This window comes from Jaculus jaculus, chromosome X (assembly GCF_020740685.1).
Source record: "Jaculus jaculus isolate mJacJac1 chromosome X, mJacJac1.mat.Y.cur, whole genome shotgun sequence".
In the NCBI taxonomy this organism is placed as follows: Eukaryota; Metazoa; Chordata; class Mammalia; order Rodentia; family Dipodidae; genus Jaculus; species Jaculus jaculus.
In genome coordinates this window covers 144,119,281-144,139,981 of record NC_059125.1, presented here as the reverse complement: position 1 = coordinate 144,139,981, position 20,701 = coordinate 144,119,281, and the positions used below count along the sequence as shown (strand labels likewise).

Below are 20,701 nucleotides of genomic sequence, written 5' to 3'. Positions count from 1 at the left end.
GGGTTTAATCCTTAGTCCCAGAAATAAAAATTTAAATAAGAATATGTACAACTTTCCCAACATAACATCACATATACAGAATGTTCTGGAGAAAATGCAATGAAATATATTTTCCATACCTACACTGTAAATATAAGGATGGTACCAAAAAAAGTCACTATGTGACCATGTTATTTATCCTGAAATGCATCTCAGTAATTTTTAAATGATGAGAAAAAATGAATATATAATAAAATAAGAACAACCACAGGCAACTTAAATTTGTATTGTTTTAATAAAGGAACTGTAAAGAAAATACCATATTCTCAAAATGGGTAATAAGAAGCAGCCTGACACTTAATTTTTAAAAAGAAATTTTCTTTTAAAATTTTAGTTACTTATTTGTGTAGGTTTCTGTCTGTGTGTGAGCACACCAGTGTCTCCAGATGCTGTTAATGAACTCTAGACATATGTTCCACCTTGTGCTTCTGCCTTGATGTGGGTAATAGGGAATTGAACCTGGGTCTTTTGGCTTTGAAGGCAAGCACCTTAACCATTGAACCATCTTTTAAAAAAGCAAATAGTGTAATGGAAACTTTGCAAATGGGATTGGGGATAGCTAGAAGCGTATGAAAACACAATCAATTTATTAGACATTTCAGAAATGAAATAAGTATGAAAATTAGATTCCACTATACATCCATGAGGAAGGATTTGAAACAAAATTAAATGTTTCTGGAGCACCTTGGGTGTGGTAATAGAATAACTGTTGCTGTATTTTATTGCTGAGGGTTATGTCATACAAGCTAATCAAGGTAGGGACAGCCTGGAAATTTCATATAAAGTTCAACATGCACCTGCCATATTTTCTAGTCTTTTCCTTCCAGGATAATCAATGAGTGTTTTGCTATCTATGTTTGCATGCAAACATGCATAGACTATTGATAGCATCCCATAGCTGGAAGTAATCTAAATATCCATCATAATGTAAACGGGTGGGGAGTGAGTGTGCTGGTGAGATTGCCTACTGGTTGAGGCACTTGCATGAGAAGGCTACGGACACAGGTTTGATTCCTTGGTGCCCACATAGGCCAGATACACATAGTGGTGAATGCATCTGGACTTCTTTGCAGTGGGTAGAGGCCCTGGCACAATTGTTCTCTGTTTCTCAAATAAATACATAGAAATATATCTTAAAGAAAGTAAAAGATGTAGATGGTCAAAGTTTTTGCATCATAGACATTATTGTATCATCAAAAAGCTCCTCCTCAAGACACCAAAAGGGCCAGGTGTGATGGTGCACACCTTTATTCCCAGCACTGGAGAGGCAGAGGTAGGAGGATTGCTGTGAGTTCAAATCCAGCCTGAAATTACATAGGGAATTCCAGATCAGTCTGGAATGAGACTCTACCTTGAAAAACCACACACAAAAAAATTAAAAATATATTTGCAAAATATTCTGGGTCTTGTGACCATTATGCAGAGTGAAAAACAACAGAGAGGTAAAAACTGTACTCTGATCCTATCTATGCAAAATTTTAAGAATTATAGGTGATAATGTAATCACCACAGACATCCATGATTTCCAGGTTGGGAATTTGGAAATGGAAAAGTGGGAAAAAGAGAAAAAGCACATGTTTGGGCCAGGGAGATGGCTTAGCAGTTAAGGTGCTTACCTCCAAAACCAAAGGGCCCAGGTTCAATTCCCCAGGACCCAGTAAGCCAGACACAAGTTGGCACATGCGTCCGGAGTTCGTTTGGAGTGGCTGGAGGCCCTGGCCCACCCTTTCTCTCTAAAATAAATAAAAATGATAAGAAATAACAAGGTAGAAAGATGATAGGAAGAATTATGTGTGTGTGTGTGTGTGTGTGTGTGTGTGTGTGTGTGTGTGTGTGTAGATAATCAGTAGATAGAAAGACTGGTTAATAGATGATGAAAGAAAGAGATAAATGACAGATGATAGAAACATAGGAAATAGATTGATAGATATTGATATAAGGATGATTGACAGATGATATATGGGCAAAAGATAATAGACTGATAGGTAGATAGGCTGGGTGTGGTGGGAGAAATATGCTATAGATAGGTATATTGGGTGAATTTGGGAAGCCCCAGAGCAGAGGGAATGGTTCACAACGGACAAGTCATCATGTCCACCTACACCAAGATAGATGCAGAATAAAGAGCAAGTGGCTGATGCCCTGAGAGGGGCCAAGTTCAAGATGCCATGATACCAGAAGATCCACATCACCAAGAAGTGGGATGGATGGATAGATAGATAGATAGATAGATAGAAAGATGATAGATAGATAGATAGATAGATAGATAGATAGATAGATAGATAGATAGATAGATAGATAGGAAATTTGTGACACACACAAAGACAGGGGTCAGATAGAAAGAGAATGGGCAACCCAGGGCTTCCAGCTGCTGGAAGGGAACTCCAGACACAGGTACCCCTTTGCACATCTGGCTTACGTGGGTACTGCAGATATGAACTGGGGTCTTTTGGCTTTTCAGCAAGTGCCTTAACCACTAATCCATCTCTCCAGCTTAAGAAGTGATGATTTAATGATTGCTGTGAGCTCATACTATCCCAATTCTGGTCCGCTAGACTTCCAAGGTCTTCTACTGAGCTGCCCCTCTAATCATGTTCATTAATAAATCTTCTATCTTAATATGTGTCTGTATGTGGAAGGAAGTTACCTACAGATCTAAATTCATACAACTGGCCAGGCCTAGTCGCACATACTTGGGAGGCTGAGGCAGGAGGACAACCATGAGTTTGAGGCTAACGTGGAGTATGTAGTGAGACCTTGTTGCAGTCAGGTTTGCATTGCTGGCAGAAATCACCCAACCAAGAGCAGCTTGTGGGGAAATAAAGGGGATGGTGGTGGTTATTCTGGCTTACAGACTGGAGGGGAAGCTCCATCATGGCAGGGAAAACGAAGGCATGAGCAGATGGTGGACATCACCCCCTTGCCAACATCAGGTGGACAATAGCACTAGGAGACTGTGCCGAACAATGGCAGGGGATACTGGCTATAGCATCCATAAGCCCGCCCCCAACAATACACTGCCTCCCTCCAGGAGGCCTTAATTCTCGAATCTCCGTCAGCTGGGAACCTGGCATTCAGAACACCTAAGTTTATGGGGGACACCTGAATCAAACCACCACAGACCTTATCTCAAAGAAATTAACCAGAGGAGCTGGAGGGATGGCTCAGTGCTTAAGGTGCTTGCCTACAAAACCAAATGACCCCGTTTTAATTTCCCAGTACCCATGTACAGCAAGAGGCACAAAGTGGAGCATGTGTGTGGAGTTCATTTGCAATGGCTAGAGGCCCTGACATGCCTATTCTGTCTCTCTGTCCTATCGCCTTCTGCTTGCAAATAAATAAAACTATTAAACTTAAATGTATTAAAAATAAATATTGATAAATAAATGGTATCAGTATTAATTAAGTCAGAATTTACTCTGGTACTATTGGCTATTCAAGTCAATTTTCTGGGTTGAGGGTGTAATTTGCTGGTACAATACTTGCCCAGAAAGTGTAAAGTGCCTATGGGTTCAGTCTCCAGCACTGCACATTTAAAAAAAAAAAAAATCTACTTTTCTTTCCACTATACCATTTATCTGTAGAAAATATAGAATGCAAAACTAAGTATATAAATTTACAACATTGGACTAAATAAGAATAAAATAAAGATATAGTGAATTCGTGTTTTATAGGTCATTTTGTCTTTGCTTATAGAACTGGAAAAAATGCATAAAATGTTTGGTGAACTTTTGTGTCTAAGCCACAATTCTAGACAGCCAAAACTAGTTACTGACAACTTCAATACTTAGCAAGTGGCCATGATATTATGTAGCAATGGTGGGAGTGGCTCAGACTCCAACACAGGGTTTCTCGCTGTACCAAAGACTCACAGCACATGCTTACATGTCCTGAAAGAGGCCAACAGAAGATAAACATAGATAGTCAATTAGAATGGGCTGTAGACAGTCCCCAGACAGCCCATCTAATGCTGGAAGGCGCTACATGAGCTGGGTCGGGGGAGGAGGAAGGGGGACTACTGGCCAACAACTGTCCAAGCAACTCAAAGTCTGAGCTCCTCAGAAGCAAACAACCTGATGTGATGCTCACACAAGTGCAATAGTGGCACACAGCCATGGAGGGTAACCAACTGCTCATGGACTGGCTAACGGATCTGCTCAGTGGAACAGAAACCATGTCTGGAACTGGGAAACAAGTCAGAATCGTATCCAGATAATGAATCTGCTTTCTATTGTCAAGTTGCCCCTAACCTTAGACTATAAAAGTGTCTAAACTCTTACTTCTCTCTAAAATAATAATGGTTACCCCATTTAACCAGCACTGACTTTGCTCTCTGTTGGAGATTCTGCTTCTCTTTTTCAGATGGGAGTGGGAACTGAGAAGATAAACGACCCAGTGCACTTCACTCTGACACAGCTGAAACCACAGAGGAACTGAGGAAATGAGAAATAGTGCTGCTTTCTCGGTGAACATGATATCAGCACAAGGGTGAAGGAGACAGACACTGAGGACACTCAACAACTACCAAAGCCGAGATCCAGAAGCTCCTAAGAACCCATCAGTGAAGTAGACTTAAATTGTACTCAACATGGGTCAGGGAATTTTGCTGATGAGGGGGCAGAAGGATTGGTGGAGCCACAAATTGGGACATTATGCACAGAGATATTGCCTTTCCTCCATAACTGACTGCTGCCCCCACAATGCATGACCCACAATCCACATGGGGTTGCCCTGCATCCCCAGTGAGGAGGGAATCTTTGGAAAAGGGCCAGGGATGATGGAAATGATGGAACCAACATGTGTTGATTACAAAAGATTACTAAAGATGTCCATAGCTAATTAAAAAAAAAATGGGCTGCAGCTGCTCAAGGTTGCACATGTGCACTAGATGGCACATGCATCTGGAATTCAATTTCAGTAGATGTAGGCCCTGGTGCACCAATTCTCTCTGTTCCTCTGTCTAGCTAGCTCTCTCTCTCTCTCTCTCTCTCTCTCTCTCTCTCTCTCTCTCTCTCTCTCTTTCTCTGATGCTCTGATAAAAATAAATTCAAATGGTCTGAAGAAATGTTTTAGTGGTTAATCACTTGCCTGAGAATCCTGAAGACCCAAGTTCAATGTCCTGGTACCCAAGAAAGCCAGATGCACAAGGTTGCACATGCATCTTGGGTTGGTTTTCAGTGGCTGGAGGCCCTGGCATGCCTATTGTCTCTCTACATCTGCCTCTTTCTCTGCCTCTCAAATAAATAAGAAGTAAATAAAATAGTTTTAAAAGTCCCATCAGTGTATAATCCTGTCTGTGTCACAGATAACCACTACTTTGTGCTTTTTTTTTTAATATAAAGTGCATTTCTACATATGTCATACATGCAAATAGATCCTTGCAGGTAGTAATAGAAAAGCAATGCCAAGCTGCCCTTTGGGAGACTAAATAATAAGAGAGGAGCTGGGCGGGAATCCCAGCACTTGGGAGGCAGACAGACGTTAGGAGGATTGCTGAAGTTCAAGGGTACCCGGGGACTACATTGTGAATTCCAGGTCAGCCTGGGCTAGAGCAAAATCCTACCTCAAACACCCCCCCACACACTGCCCCCAAAAGAAGAGAAGAAAAGAAATACATGATCATGATTCTTTAATCTTCATGCATAAAGATGCCACTGGATTAGATTTCATGGCCTTGTTCAGTTCTGTGAAACCTGCCATGTCATCTGAGCTCTAAAAGGAAAACCTGCTGGGCCGGGCATGGTGGCACATGCCTTTAATCCCAGCATTTGGGAGGCAGAGGTAGGAGGATCACTTTGAGTTTAAGGCCACCCTGAGACTACCTAGTGAATTCCAGGTCAGCTGGTACTACAGAGCAAGACCCTCCCTCGAAAAACCAAAAATAAATAAATAATTAAAGAAAAAGAAAAATCCCTGGGCTGGATGGGCTGGAGAGATGTTTGAGTGGTTAAGGCACTTGCCTGCAAAGGCAAAGGATCAAGGTTCAATTCCCCAGGACCCACATAAGCCAGATGCACAAGGTAGTACATGAATATGGAGTTTGTTTGCAATGGCTGGGGGCCCTAGTCCACCCATTCTCTCTCTCTCTGTCCCTTTCTCTCTCTCACTCTACCTCTCTCTCTACCTCTCTCTCTCTCTCTCTCTCTACTTCTATCTATATGTATATACCACTCTTTCATGTAAACAAATACATACAATACGTAAAGAAAAGAAGGAAATGCAATACCCACCTGCCCTTTGAGATACTAAAGAAGAGAAATAAATGATCATTATTCAGTATTCCTCAGCCATAACGATACACCGAAAACCCAGCAAAGTCAGCGATTTCATAATGTACCTTGGGGAGACACAGAGGCTCCTGGAGCAATTCCTTCTCTTGGAGAAAGCACTGATGCTCTGTGGAGGAGCCAGGAGAGAGGCACTCTCTACAGGTGGCTTTCATCCCAGGCAGACAGCATTGTGGAGTTCAGCAGAGTGAGTCCCTAACACTCACTCATTCTTCCTGTTCAGGCTAGCTAATGACTTCCAATCTCCTTTTATGATAATTAAGAAGGGAAGGAGGGGGCTGGAGAGATGGCTTAGCGGTTAAGCACTTGCCTGTGAAGCCTAAGGACCCCGGTTCGAGGCTCGGTTCCCCAGGTCCCACGTTAGCCAGATGCACAAGGGGGCGCACGCGTCTGGAGTTCCTTTGCAGAGGTGGGCAGCCCATGTGTGCCCACCCCCCCTTTCTCTCTCTCTTTATGTGTCAAATAAATAAATAAAAATAAAGTATCATAAAAACTATTCGTGGAACTCCTTGGGCTGCTGAGGGTGACAGGTTGGTGCCACATCTTAGTCCTCTTTCTGCTGACAATTCTACCAAAGTCCAACCTGGCCAGGCAGTGAGTTTACTGGGGTTACTCACAGATCGTGAGTGAGGAATTACTTTCAGGAGCATGGGTAAACCCTAAGTGGTTCCATCGCCCCAGTGTCCCACCACATCATGTAAGCTGCATTGCAAAGGCCCCTTTCCATGCAAGCCTTCCTTACTTATGCACTCTAGCTTCTCCCAAGATCATCTGCAACTAAGGACGCAGGAAGGGGAGGGGACTAGACCCCCGGCAAAGAGTCCTGTGACCCTTCCCTCTACTCCTATTCCCATCACCCCAGCCATGACTATCCCTGGATTGTTGTGCTCCATTAGTGTACCATGCCTGCTGGGCCAAGAAGGCATTCATTTTCTGCTACTTCAGGATGGCATCATGTTATGCCTGGAGGAAAAAGGCATGCTACAGCCTGCCTTAACCTCTCTGTGAGACTACTGTACAGCAGATTACCGTCATGTTTTAAACGTTTATCCATTTTTATCAGACATTTCTTCCTGACATGTAATTCTGACCAGTACTTTAAGAAATAACCTCAGCATGCCAGAGCCTCTAGCCACTGAGAGCGACCTCCAGACTCATGCGCCAGCCTATGCATCTGGATTACATGGGTACTGGGGAATAGGTCCAAGGTCTATTAACTTTGCAGGCAGGTATCTAACTGCTGAGCCATCTCCCCAGTCACCAGAAGCTTCATCTTTAAAAACGTAGGCATATTTTGAGTCAGACGTTTTGTTCACATGCAGGCAAGGGATCCAGATCCTTTGTCTGTGTCGTTGCTCTAGCTACAGCCTAACCACACAGCCTAGTCCTACATACAGCCTGCCAGCCTGCATCCCTGGTGTGTGGCCTGCAAGTGCGTCCACTCCAAGGCCCCAGGTGTGGCCACCTGACCCTCAGATTGCAGAGGAAGCTCCAGTCCCTGCTCTACAAGGCCAGAGGCAATTGGCTGCCCCTGGCTGGGGAAGGGTGGTGGACACAGGAGACACCTGTGCTGGCCCGCCCATCCTCAGGGGCTACTTAAGGGGCTTCTTGGGCTCTGAGGCCTCACTGCTTCGCTAAGCTGTCTGCACGTGGATCTTCTTCTGCCCCTTCATACCTGAAGCCACCATGGTGGGTGAGCCACATCTGGGAAAGTGGGGAAAGGAGCTGCAGGGGAACTGGGGCCCTCAAGTTTGAGAGGGTGGGGCTCACACCAAGCATTGAAAGGAGCTAAAAGGTGAGGCGAGGGGCTGGGATAAATGAGGCATAGGTGGCTGGAGAGTGGTGTGGATCTGACTCAAAGGTTTGCAGATTCTCCATCTCTGGGAGGGATGATGAGATACCAGGTTACCCTCCATTTAGCAGAGCTTTTCAAAGATACTGCTTTATTTATTTGAGAGAGAGACAGAGACAGAGACAGAACGAATGAGAATGAATGGGCATGCTAGCTCTATCAGCCACTGCAAACAAACTCCAGACACATGCACCACCTTGTGCATCTAGCTTACCTGGGTCACGGGGAATTGAACCTGGGTCCTTTGGTTTTCCAGGTAAGTGCCTTAATGGCTGAGCCATCTCGCCAGCCCTTAGCTAGAGCATTAAGAGCTTAAACTCTCAGACTTGTGGCTTTAATCCCCAAAGGTCTTTTTCTCACCATCCCCTTCTCCATTCTTCCCTTTTCTTCTGCAGCCAGATGCCAGCATCAACTTCCTGCCCTCAATTGTCCTTGCTGTGAAGCCAGGGCAGGAAGTGGAGGCTGCAGGTGTGTCTCCAGTTACCTCCTCGTGCAAGCTGTCTTCGTGTGTGTGTGTGTGTGTGTGTGTGTGTGTGTGTGTGTGTGTGTGTGTGTGTAGGGGGTAGAGAGGGATAAGGAGAGAGGGAGGGAGGCAGGGAGAGAGAGAGGGAGGGAGGGAGGCAGGGAGAGGGAGAGAGAGAGGGAGGGAGGGAGGCAGGGAGAGAGAGAGAGAGGGAGGGAGGGAGGCAGGGAGAGAGAGAGAGAGAGAGAGGGAGGGAGGGAGGCAGGGAGAGAGAGAGAGAGAGAGAGAGAGAGGGAGGGAGGGAGGCAGGGAGAGAGAGAGAGAGAGAGAGAGAGAGAGGGAGGGAGGGAGGCAGGGAGAGAGAGAGAGAGAGAGAGAGAGGGAGGGAGGGAGGCAGGGAGAGAGAGAGAGAGAGAGAGAGAGGGAGGGAGGGAGGCAGGGAGAGAGAGAGAGAGAGAGAGGGAGGGAGGGAGGCAGGGAGAGAGAGAGAGAGAGAGAGGGAGGGAGGGAGGCAGGGAGAGAGAGAGAGAGAGAGAGAGAGGGAGGGAGGGAGGCAGGGAGAGAGAGAGAGAGAGAGAGAGAGGGAGGGAGGGAGGCAGGGAGAGGGAGAGGGAGAGGGAGGGAGGGAGGCAGGGAGAGGGAGAGGGAGGGAGGGAGGCAGGGAGAGGGAGAGGGAGGGAGGGAGGCAGGGTGAGGGAGAGGGAGAGGGAGGGAGGCAGGGAGAGGGAGAGAGGGAGAGGGAGGGAGGGAGGCAGGGAGAGGGAGAGAGGGAGAGGGAGGGAGGGAGGCAGGGAGAGAGAGAGAGAGAGAGAGGGAGGGAGGGAGGCAGGGAGAGAGAGAGAGAGAGAGAGAGGGAGGGAGGGAGGCAGGGAGAGAGAGAGAGAGAGAGAGAGGGAGGGAGGGAGGCAGGGAGAGAGAGAGAGAGAGAGAGAGGGAGGGAGGGAGGCAGGGAGAGAGAGAGAGAGAGAGAGAGGGAGGGAGGGAGGCAGGGAGAGAGAGAGAGAGGGAGGGAGGGAGGGAGGCAGGGAGAGAGAGAGAGAGGGAGGGAGGGAGGGAGGCAGGGAGAGAGAGAGAGAGGGAGGGAGGGAGGGAGGCAGGGAGAGGGAGAGGGAGAGGGAGGCAGGGAGGCAGGGAGAGGGAGAGGGAGAGGGAGGCAGGGAGGCAGGGAGAGGGAGAGGGAGAGAGAGAGGGAGGGAGGCAGGGAGAGAGAGAGGGAGAGGGAGGGAGGGAGGCAGGGAGAGGGAGAGGGAGGGAGGGAGGCAGGGTGAGGGAGAGGGAGAGGGAGGGAGGGAGGCAGGGAGAGGGAGAGGGAGGCAGGGAGGCAGGGAGAGGGAGAGAGGGAGAGGGAGGGAGGGAGGCAGGGAGAGGGAGAGAGGGAGAGGGAGGGAGGGAGGCAGGGAGAGAGAGAGAGAGAGAGAGGGAGGGAGGGAGGCAGGGAGAGAGAGAGAGAGAGAGAGAGGGAGGGAGGGAGGCAGGGAGAGAGAGAGAGAGAGAGAGAGAGAGGGAGGGAGGGAGGCAGGGAGAGAGAGAGAGAGAGAGAGAGGGAGGGAGGGAGGCAGGGAGAGAGAGAGAGAGAGAGAGAGGGAGGGAGGGAGGCAGGGAGAGAGAGAGAGAGGGAGGGAGGGAGGGAGGCAGGGAGAGAGAGAGAGAGGGAGGGAGGGAGGGAGGCAGGGAGAGAGAGAGAGAGGGAGGGAGGGAGGGAGGCAGGGAGAGAGAGAGAGAGGGAGGGAGGGAGGGAGGCAGGGAAAGAGAGAGAGAGGGAGGGAGGGAGGGAGGCAGGGAGAGAGAGAGAGAGGGAGGGAGGGAGGGAGGCAGGGAGAGAGAGAGAGAGGGAGGGAGGGAGGGAGGCAGGGAGAGAGAGAGAGAGGGAGGGAGGGAGGGAGGCAGGGAGAGAGAGAGAGAGGGAGGGAGGGAGGGAGGCAGGGAGAGAGAGAGAGAGGGAGGGAGGGAGGGAGGCAGGGAGAGAGAGAGAGAGGGAGGGAGGGAGGGAGGCAGGGAGAGAGAGAGAGAGGGAGGGAGGGAGGGAGGCAGGGAGAGAGAGAGAGAGAGGGAGGGAGGGAGGGAGGCAGGGAGAGAGAGAGAGAGAGAGGGAGGGAGGGAGGCAGGGAGAGAGAGAGAGAGAGAGAGAGGGAGGGAGGGAGGCAGGGAGAGAGAGAGAGAGAGAGACTGGGAGGGAGGGAGGCAGGGAGAGAGAGAGAGAGAGAGACTGGGAGGGAGGGAGGCAGGGAGAGAGAGAGAGAGAGACTGGGAGGGAGGGAGGCAGGGAGAGAGAGAGAGAGAGAGACTGGGAGGGAGGGAGGCAGGGAGAGAGAGAGAGAGAGACTGGGAGGGAGGGAGGCAGGGAGAGAGAGAGAGAGAGACTGGGAGGGTGGGAGGCAGGGAGAGAGAGAGAGAGAGAGAGAGACAGGGAGGGAGGCAGGGAGAGAGAGAGAGAGAGACAGGGAGGGAGGGAGGCAGGGAGAGAGAGAGAGAGGGAGGGAGGGAGGGAGGCAGGGAGAGAGAGAGAGAGGGAGGGAGGCAGGGAGAGAGAGAGAGAGGGAGGGAGGGAGGGAGGCAGGGAGAGAGAGAGAGAGAGAGAGAGACTGGGAGGGAGGGAGGCAGGGAGAGAGAGAGAGAGAGACTGGGAGGGAGGGAGGCAGGGAGAGAGAGAGAGAGAGACTGGGAGGGAGGGAGGCAGGGAGAGAGAGAGAGAGAGACTGGGAGGGAGGGAGGCAGGGAGAGAGAGAGAGAGAGACAGGGAGGGAGGGAGGCAGGGAGAGAGAGAGAGAGAGACTGGGAGGGAGGGAGGCAGGGAGAGAGAGAGAGAGAGACTGGGAGGGAGGGAGGCAGGGAGAGAGAGAGAGAGAGACTGGGAGGGAGGGAGGCAGGGAGAGAGAGAGAGAGAGACTGGGAGGGAGGGAGGCAGGGAGAGAGAGAGAGAGAGAGAGGGAGGGAGGGAGGCAGGGAGAGAGAGAGAGAGAGGGAGGGAGGGAGGCAGGGAGAGAGAGAGAGAGAGGGAGGGAGGGAGGCAGGGAGAGAGAGAGAGAGAGGGAGGGAGGGAGGGAGGCAGGGAGAGAGGAGATGTTAGGGCTTGGCAAATGCCCGATCACTGAACTACAACCCCTGCTCCTTTCCAAGGAAATTTGTTAACATTAACATTACCTGGGCTGTAGAGATGGCTTAGCATTAAGGTGCTTGCCTGCAAAGCAAAAGAACGACCCAGGTTTGATTCCTCAGGGTGCACAAAGTGGCGCTTGTGTCTGGAGTTCGTTTTGCAGTGGCTAGAGGCCCTGGAGTGCTCATTCTGTCTGCCTCTTTGTCTCTCTCAAATAAACAACATGTAATAAACAAATCAATAAAAGATTCCAGCCAGGCATGTTGGCGCACACCTTTCATCCCAGCAGTTGGGAGGTAGGTGGATCGCCATGAGTTCAAGGCCCCCTGAGACTATACAGTGAATTCCAGGTTTGCCTGGGCTAGAGTGAAACCCTCCGTTACAAAAACAACCGCCACCATCAGAAATAAATCCACCCTAAAGACAATGTTTCCAAAGACTCCATGAGGACCATTTTCTGTTCCCTAGTTGCTCATAGGCTAGTTTGATTGTGGCTCTTCTTCATACAGCGCGAGTGCATCTCGATTCACATTGGCCAGGCCGGAGTGCAGATTGGAAACTCTTGCTGGGAGCTCTACTGCCAGGAGCACGGCATCCAGCCCGATGGGCAGCTGCTGCCAGACAAGAGCACGTGGGAAGATGACTCCTTCAGCACCTTCTTCAGCGAGACCAGCTCTGGCAGGCGCTCCCCGCGGGCAGTGTTTGTGGATCTGGAACCCACAGTCATCGGTGAGCTGGGCAAGAGCTAGCTCTGCTGCGGCCTTGGTCACTGGTCGCATAGCCTAGCTGCTGTGTCTCCCCCTGAGACCCCGCAGGGTGACAGGCTTGTGGGAGTCGTTAGTAATGAGTGGCTGGTTTCTTTCCCCTTGTCCAGATGAAATTCGAACAGGCACCTACCGCCAGCTCTTCCACCCTGAGCAGCTCATCACTGGCAAGGAAGATGCTGCCAACAACTATGCCCGGGGGCACTATACCATTGGCAAGGAGATCATTGACCCTGTCCTAGACCGAATCCGCAAGCTGGTAAATCCTATCTATAAAGAGATACTTAAAATAAACTCCACGGGGGGCAGGGGGCTAGTGAGATTGCTCAGTGGTTAAAGAAGAGGCTTTCTTGCAAAGCCTGGGAGCATAGGATCAATTCCCCAGTACCCATGTCAAGCCAGATGTGCAACGTGGCACATATATCTGATGTCATTCTAGTGGCAAGTGGCCCTGGTGCGGTGTGTGTGTGTGTGTGTCTGTGTCTCCTACCAGCATGCCTTCTTCTCATACCTTATTTGTTGAGAGAAATAGGCAAATGGAGAATGGGTGCGCTAGTGCCTCCAGGCGCCACAAAGTAACTGCAGACCCCTGTGTCACCCTGTGCACCTGACCTGCGTGGGTTCTGGGGAGTGGAACCTAGGTCTCCTTAGCCTTCGCAGGCAAGCGCCCTATTCACTAAGCCATCTCTCTCTAGCCCAGCATTCAGTCATTCTTTCTTCAGGTCCTGGCAGTGTGTGGACTAGGCTGCTGCTGCTGCTGGATTCTCTGCCAAAGAGGGTCCCTAGGATGTGGGTCAACCCGTGATGGGTCGATTGCAGAGCTCATCATGCAAGCATCAGTTGGGACACTGCTCGTGATGTGAAGAAGCCCAAAGTAGTGCTAGGTAGTAGAACACCCTATCCTGGCATTAAAAGGCTGCGTGCTACCTTCCTCCCCAGGCTGACCAGTGCTCGGGTCTGCAGGGCTTCCTGATCTTCCGAAGCTTTGGTGGAGGAACTGGCTCAGGCTTCACCTCGCTGCTGATGGAGCGTCTTTCCGTGGACTATGGCAAGAAGTCCAAGCTGGAGTTCTCCGTGTACCCTGCCCCCCAGGTCTCCACCGCCGTGGTGGAGCCTTACAACTCCATCCTGACCACACACAGCACCCTGGAGCACTCCGACTGTGCCTTCATGGTAGACAACGAGGCCATCTACGACATTTGCCGTAGAAACCTCGACATCGAACGCCCCACCTACACCAACCTTAACCGTCTCATCAGCCAGATCGTGTCCTCCATCACAGCCTCGCTCAGGTTTGACGGGGCCCTGAACGTGGACCTGACCGAGTTCCAGACCAACCTGGTGCCCTACCCGCGCATCCACTTCCCGGTGGCCACCTACGCGCCGGTCATCTCTGCAGAGAAGGCCTACCACGAGCAGCTGTCGGTGGCAGAGATCACCAACGCCTGCTTTGACCCTGCCAACCAGATGGTGAAGTGCGACCCTCGCAGAGGCAAGTACATGGCCTGCTGCCTGCTCTACCGCGGTGACGTGGTGCCCAAAGATGTCAACGCCGCCATCGCATCGATCAAGTCCAAAAGGAGCATCCAGTTCGTAGACTGGTGTCCCACGGGCTTCAAGGTGGGCATTAACTACCAGCCTCCTACCGTGGTACCTGGTGGAGACCTGGCCCAGGTGCAGCGTGCCGTCTGCCTGCTGAGCAATACCACGGCTATCGCGGAGGCCTGGTCTCGCCTGAACCACAAATTCGACCTGATGTTTGCCAAGCGCGCCTTCGTCCACTGGTATGTGGGGGAGGGCATGGAGGAAGGAGAGTTCACTGAGGCCCGAGAGGACCTGGCAGCACTAGAGAAAGACTACGAGGAGGTTGGTATGGACTCTGCTGAGGGAGAGGCCGAGGAAGAGGACGAATACTAACGCGCCCTCCATTCCTTCCAGCCTCGGTAGCACGGCCCTGTCGGAGCTGGAGCACTCACTGTGACGGGCAAGGGAGGGTTCTCATGAGAGTCGCTTCACCCGGTCACGATCACGTCATTTCCACGCATCACCGTAACATTGTGATGACTTTCCAGAATGGGTTCGCCTCACCCAGTCACCTGAGCACACTTAGGTTTCCTATAATTACACGATTTTATCTGTTTTGCCAAATATATGATTGTTAATAAATATCTGCCTCTGGTGCTTTTTTTTTTTTTTCATTTTTCTTTCTTTCTTTTCTAAAATTGCCTAGATGGCTAATGTATAGGGTCCCTGCACTATGCTGAGAGTGTGCATGGCCTGTGTAGTTAGGGATGCAATTATGTGCGTGCTAACGGGAGGACACTAGGCTGACTCCTACAATGATTGGCTTTGACTTCCTCAGCCTTTTATGGGGTGGGTGGGTGGGGGGAAAGGATGCAAAGTATTCTGCCAGTCACTTAATACAGGGTTTGTTTTTCTTTCTTTCTTTTTTGTCTTTTTTGTTGTTGTTGGTTTTTGTGGTGGTGGTGGTGGTTGTGGTGGTTGGTTGGTTTTTGGAGGTAAGGCCTCACTTTAGCCCAGGCTGACCTGGAATTCACTATATAGTCTCAGGGTGGCCTACAACTTACAGTGATCGTCCTACCTCTGCCTTCCCCGAGGGCTGGGATTAAAGGCGTCAGCCACCACGGCCAGGCAGTACAGGTCTTAATATGATTCGAGGCTGTGGGCCGGGAAGATGGAGGCTGTGACCAGACACTTAGGCTCTACGTTCCATTGTCTATTACTTAAAACGGTTGGGAACTTACTCATGAATTAACAGAAAATAAGCTCGTGGCTCTGCTAGGTATATAGCCCAGTGGCAGAGGCCTGCCTCCACTTGTGTGAAGGCCCTAGGTCCAACCCCAGCTCCACGACTTTTGCAGACCGTGTTAGTGGCTCTTTTGAAGAGGTGAAAATGGTGCAAGTATTCCAAGCCTCAAAAGGATGCTTGAACTACAGAAGTGGGCCTGGCAATAAAATCTGCTTGCAGCTCAAGGAGGATGAGGGACAGCTGGTAGCATATCACAGTTCGGCCCAGCTTCCCTCTTTGACACACATAACTTGTCTCTATCGTTCGTCCCCCCCCCCATCTTTTTTTTTTTTTTTTTTGGACAGGGAGAGAGAATGGATACATCAAGACCTCAAGCCACTGGGAAAAATAAAATAACTCCAGACTCATGCACTACCTATTGTATCTGGCTTACGTGGGCACTGGGGAATCATATCTGGGTCCTTGAGCTGCATAGGCAAGCACCTTAACTGCTAAACCATCTCTCCAGCCCCAACTCGTGCTTATCAATCGACTTTGGGAAGGTAGTTTAGTGGTACAAGGCTGTGTGCCTAACATGTTTGAAGCCTTTGGTTCATGGGTCATCCAACCTACCTCTTTTGGCGGGGTGGGGGGGTAGGTGGGTGGGGAGAAAGATTTCAGGCTCACAACACACCAGGGTCAAAGGTGCTGAGGACAGACTTTTTAGATTCGGAGCAGGGAAGAGTTTTTTTTTTTTTTTTTTTTTTTTTTTACCATTCTTTGTTTTTCGTATAAATTTGCAAAAAGTATTATTCGGTGCCTCAATTCCTGATGTGGCACAAGGTTCACAAGGAAGCCTTTATGAAGTGGGGCTCATCCCATAATGCAACAACCACTTAGTATAATTTCAAGTCCCCAACATTGTTCACAAGCTGAAGTCCAAAGTCTCTTCTGTGACTCATAGTGCTTCCTTAATTGAGAACATCTCTAAAATTGAAGAAACAAACTATACAGGGCTACAAAGATAAGTGAGTGGGTAAGCTCCGGGCCTGTGAGTATAAGGATGCAGGTTTGATTCCCCAGAACCTATTTAATACAGATGCACAAGGTAGTACTTGTGTTTGAAGATTTTTTTGTCTGTTGCTATGGTGAGAAACCCTGGCCTGCCCATTCTATCTGCCTATATTTCTCAAATAATATATAACGTACCTGATACTGGTAGTTCCACTCCTCCAGCCTGCTGCCTGAAACACACACAGCTTCTATCCTGAGGCAACTGCTTTCCTTGCCTGTAAATTTTCTTGCCATACTTTCAGGTTTTAGAATCTCCATATCCTTGAGCTTCTTTTGTAATTTAGGTTTCATAGCTTCATGTGGTGGCTTCTGCAAGGCTAATTGGTAGCAATTCTCACCCTGCCACATGTTGTATCATGTAATATCATTTGAAATGATCCAGAAATCTTGTTTTACAGTTAATTTCAAACTTTTTCAACCCATTGTTACTAAAGAATCACTTTCCTTTAAAAAAAATTATTTGAGGGCTGGAGAGATGGCTTAACAGTTAAGTGATTGCCTATGAAACCTAAGGACTGCAGTTCAAGGCTTGATTCCCAGGAAACCCATATTAGCCAGCACAAGGGGGCGCATGCGTCTGGAGTTTGTTTGCAGTGGCTGGAGACGTTGGTGTGTCCATTCTCTCTCTCTCTGCCTCTTTCTGTCACTCTCAAATAAAAATAAAACAGAAAAAATAAAAATTATTTGAGAGATAGAATGGGTGTGCCAGGGCTTCCAGACACTAGAAATGAACTCCAGACACATGCACCACCTTGTTCATCTGGCTTATGTGAGTACTGAGGAATTGAACCTGGGTCCTTAGGCTTCAGAAGCAAGTGCCTTAAACTCTGAGCTATCTCTTTGGTCCTAAAGAATCATTTTCCAATTCTAACACAATAGAAATATCAATGAGCTGAGCTGTTGGTGAAGAAGAGGGCCGAGGCCACCTTGCCACCCACATTAGACCTGGTTTAGGCCACAGGGCTTCCCACCAGGTCCACCTCTTATGACCTGGGCTGTCCCAACTGACATTCCTAGTTTCTAGTAACATGAACTTTGCCACAGCAGCAAATAGCAGTGCCAGGGAAAGATGTAAGTGCTACCCAACCCCTTCCCACACCCCAATGAGACTAAAACAAAGCCTAGACTAAATCTACCTCTACAGAAACCCGTCATTACCCACTAGTTACTGCAAAGAAATGCAACTCTGGCATCTTTGACTCCTTACAAACAAATCTTTTCTATAGATTAATTTGCCATTTAATGCAACCTGATGTTTTGCAATGGAAACCATATTTGTGTTATTGACTTATTAAGAGCACCCCTATCCTATTTTTCCCCACAACAAAGCTTGAATATAAACTCATGACTTTGACTGAAATGCATTAGTTAGCATTGAAGATTAAATACATATTGTTTCTATGAAGAAAAAGTAATTACGAGCGTTAGAAATGGCTTAGTAGTTGAGGCACTTGCCTTTGAAGTCTAAGGACCCAGGTTTCATTCCCCAGTACCCATGCAAGCCTTTTGTTGCACAAGATGGCACACACATCTAGAGTTTGTTTGCAGTGGCTGGAGGCTCTGGAACACCAATTTTACCTACCTCTTTCTCTCAAATATAAAACATTAAAAGAATGAATGCTGATGAGACACACACACAAATAGTTAAGACTGAAAGGAGGATATGGGAAAAAATGAGTGTTTTATAAAGCCAAAAGTAACATTAGAACCATTAGTCCAAATATTTTATGTGTATCATGGAACAGGTGTGAAATTTACTGAAAATAATTTATTAAAGACAATGTTTCCACACAGGCATGGTGGCACACACCTTTAATCCAAGCATTTGGAAGGCAGAGGTAGGAGGATCGCTGTGAGTTTGAGGCTACTCTGAGACTACAGAGGGAGTGCCAGGTCAACCTGGGCTCTAATGAGACCCTACCTCAAAAAACCAAAAGAAAACAAAAGACAGTGTTTCCAGCTTGCAGGTGATTTACTCTTTTTGCTGCATCCAAGCAGATCACAGTATTTCCTAAAAAATAAATTTATTATGATTCAAATTTTCCTGAGTTGAAAGGCCACATCCTGTTTCAGATGAGACTTCTAACCCAGAGAGATGTTGGAGTTGTCTACCATCACACAGAAGCCTGGAGGCTAAATCCCATCTCCTTAACCTCTGCTCAATTGGCCTTTCCTATCCACAGATTCTTCTTAATAAGTGACCAAGAATGACTCAGTATGACTTAAGGAAAAAAGTAAGCCAGAATCTGGCACAATTCAGTCTTACAAAGTGATAATGTTTATGTCCAGGCCTGGGATCCAGACCTGGGAAAAGGTTTCCCTTGCAAAGGTGAAGCAAGATAAATTCAAGAAACTCCTTTTTCTGGATCTCTGCTACAATTCATTTGAGAAACTATGTGCTTACCACTTTTTTTCTAAGACTTTGCTTTTGGTGCAAATATCTATCTTTACATATCTAAGTTTCTTCTAAAGACAAATTCAAGATACCTGCTTGAACACCAAGATAGAGAGCTTCTACTGATTTTAGTCTGTAAGTGAAGGATAATTAACTTATCTTAAAGTTTCACCACATTTGAGCTATTTGTATTTTATAGTCAATTCCCAAAAAACTGTACCAAACAAAGTCTAATGAATACAGTTTAAAATGAATAACATTCCCTCAACAAACCCATCATACAAATTACTAAGATTATTATTTTTTTTTTATTTTTTTTATTTATTTATTTGAGAGCAACAGACACAGAGAGAAAGACAGATAGAGGGAGAGAGAGAGAATGGGCGCGCCAGGGCTTCCAGCCTCTGCAAACGAACTCCAGACGCGTGTGCCCCTTGTGCATCTGGCTAACGTGGGACCTGGGGAACCGAGCCTCGAACCGGGGTCCTTAGGCTTCACAGGCAAGCACTTAACCGCTAAGCCATCTCTCCAGCCCACTAAGATTATTTTACTAAATGTACTAGCAAATTTTTCAGAGATCAATTGAATAACATATATTTGACTCCAAACTTTCAAGTTACATATTTCAAATATCATGCTGTGTATTTTAGTATCCTTTAACACGTATATTTTTAGTATGTTGGGGATTTTTTTTTTTTTTGGGTTTTCCAAGGTAAGGTCTCACTCTAGGCCAGGCTGACCTGGAATTCACTATGTTATATCAGGGTGGCCTAGAACTCATGGTGATCCTCCTACCTCTGCCTGCTGAGTGCTGGATTAAAGGTGTGTGCCACCATACCCGGACTTTTATTTTAGGCATTTTTAATGTTTTTTATTTATTCATAGGGGGACACAAGGGTCTCTTGATACTACAAATGCACTCTACATGCACCACTTTTTCCATCTGGATTTACATGGATACTAGGGAATTGAATTGAGACTGTCAGGTTTTGTTAGCAAGCATCTTGAAGCACTAAACCATCTCCTCAGCTCTAACATGTATTTTTTAAGATATAGATTGTACAAGGCCTCTTTTATAACTTTCTGTAACATTATAGAAGAAAACTCTCATGAATGCTTATATTCAAACCCTCAAAAACCTATAGAAAGCAGAGAAACTTTTTAAACTTCTTCCATTCTTGCAAAAAAAAAATTCCAGCAGAATATTACAATACTGAGGAATTTATTTCTTTGTTTAAATATCTATTAAATCAGATAGGGACAGATTGTCCCAATAAAACTATGCCTGAAATTTTTGATCAAATAAAGGCCATGGGTTGGAGAGATGGCTTAGCAGTTAAGGTACTTACCTGTGAAGTCTAAGGACTCAGACTTGATTCCCCAGTACCCACATAAGCCAGATGCACAAGGTGGCACATGTTCATTTGCAGTATCTAGAGGCCCAGGCTCACTCATTCTTTCTATCTGCCTTTTCTATCCCTTTCTCTCTCTCTCTCAAATACATTAAAAAAAATAAAAACACTTTAAAAAACAAAATGGTCAGATATCACTATTCAGCTAAGAGCTTTGCTCATGGAAATGACTCAATGAATTTCTGAAGTTCAGCATTCATTCAAGGGTCCATCACTTTCCCCAATGGTAAGAAACTGGATGGTGTTAACTAAGAGCATGAGAAGATGAAGGAGCTAGGGGTTAGCTGACTTGCAAAGGTGTTAGTTTCCCTGATGTGTGATAATGTGGCTTTCTTAGATACATAATTTAATTTGCTTAATCATCACATGGAAGAAGTAAAGTCATCCACCAACAAAAATAACTCTCTTGAAAAATAAAGGGAAAATTCATCATACTTTCCCCCCAAAACAAGCAGTGCAATGTTATTATTTGTGAAGAACAAAAAAAAAAGTAAGCTTTTTCAAGTCAAATTTAAGAAGAAATATTAAGAAGATAAGTAGTACATTAAATACTGTAGAAATAAAATGAGATT

At 47.4% G+C, this 20,701-nt stretch overlaps 1 protein-coding gene across 1 annotated transcript; it reads left to right on the top strand.

The window, feature by feature from the left end:
• Nucleotides 1-4,743: 4,743 nt before the first annotated feature.
• Nucleotides 4,744-14,416, top strand: LOC101604532 (tubulin alpha-1B chain-like). Its single transcript, XM_045140183.1, has 4 exons — nucleotides 4,744-4,764; nucleotides 12,245-12,464; nucleotides 12,610-12,758; nucleotides 13,439-14,416. Exons 1-4 carry the CDS (start codon nucleotides 4,744-4,746, stop codon nucleotides 14,414-14,416), a joined length of 1,368 nt encoding a protein of 455 aa, XP_044996118.1.
• The last annotated feature ends 6,285 nt before the right edge of the window (nucleotides 14,417-20,701 follow it).

Excerpts from the sequence above, each read along its gene's own strand:
- LOC101604532 (XM_045140183.1), top strand. The coding sequence starts at position 4,744 with ATGACCCACAATCCACATGGG. Across the intron at positions 4,765-12,244 it reads TGACCCACAATCCACATGGG|CGCGAGTGCATCTCGATTCA; the intron begins GTTGCCCTGCAT and ends TTCTTCATACAG. Across the intron at positions 12,759-13,438 it reads TAGACCGAATCCGCAAGCTG|GCTGACCAGTGCTCGGGTCT; the intron begins GTAAATCCTATC and ends CTTCCTCCCCAG.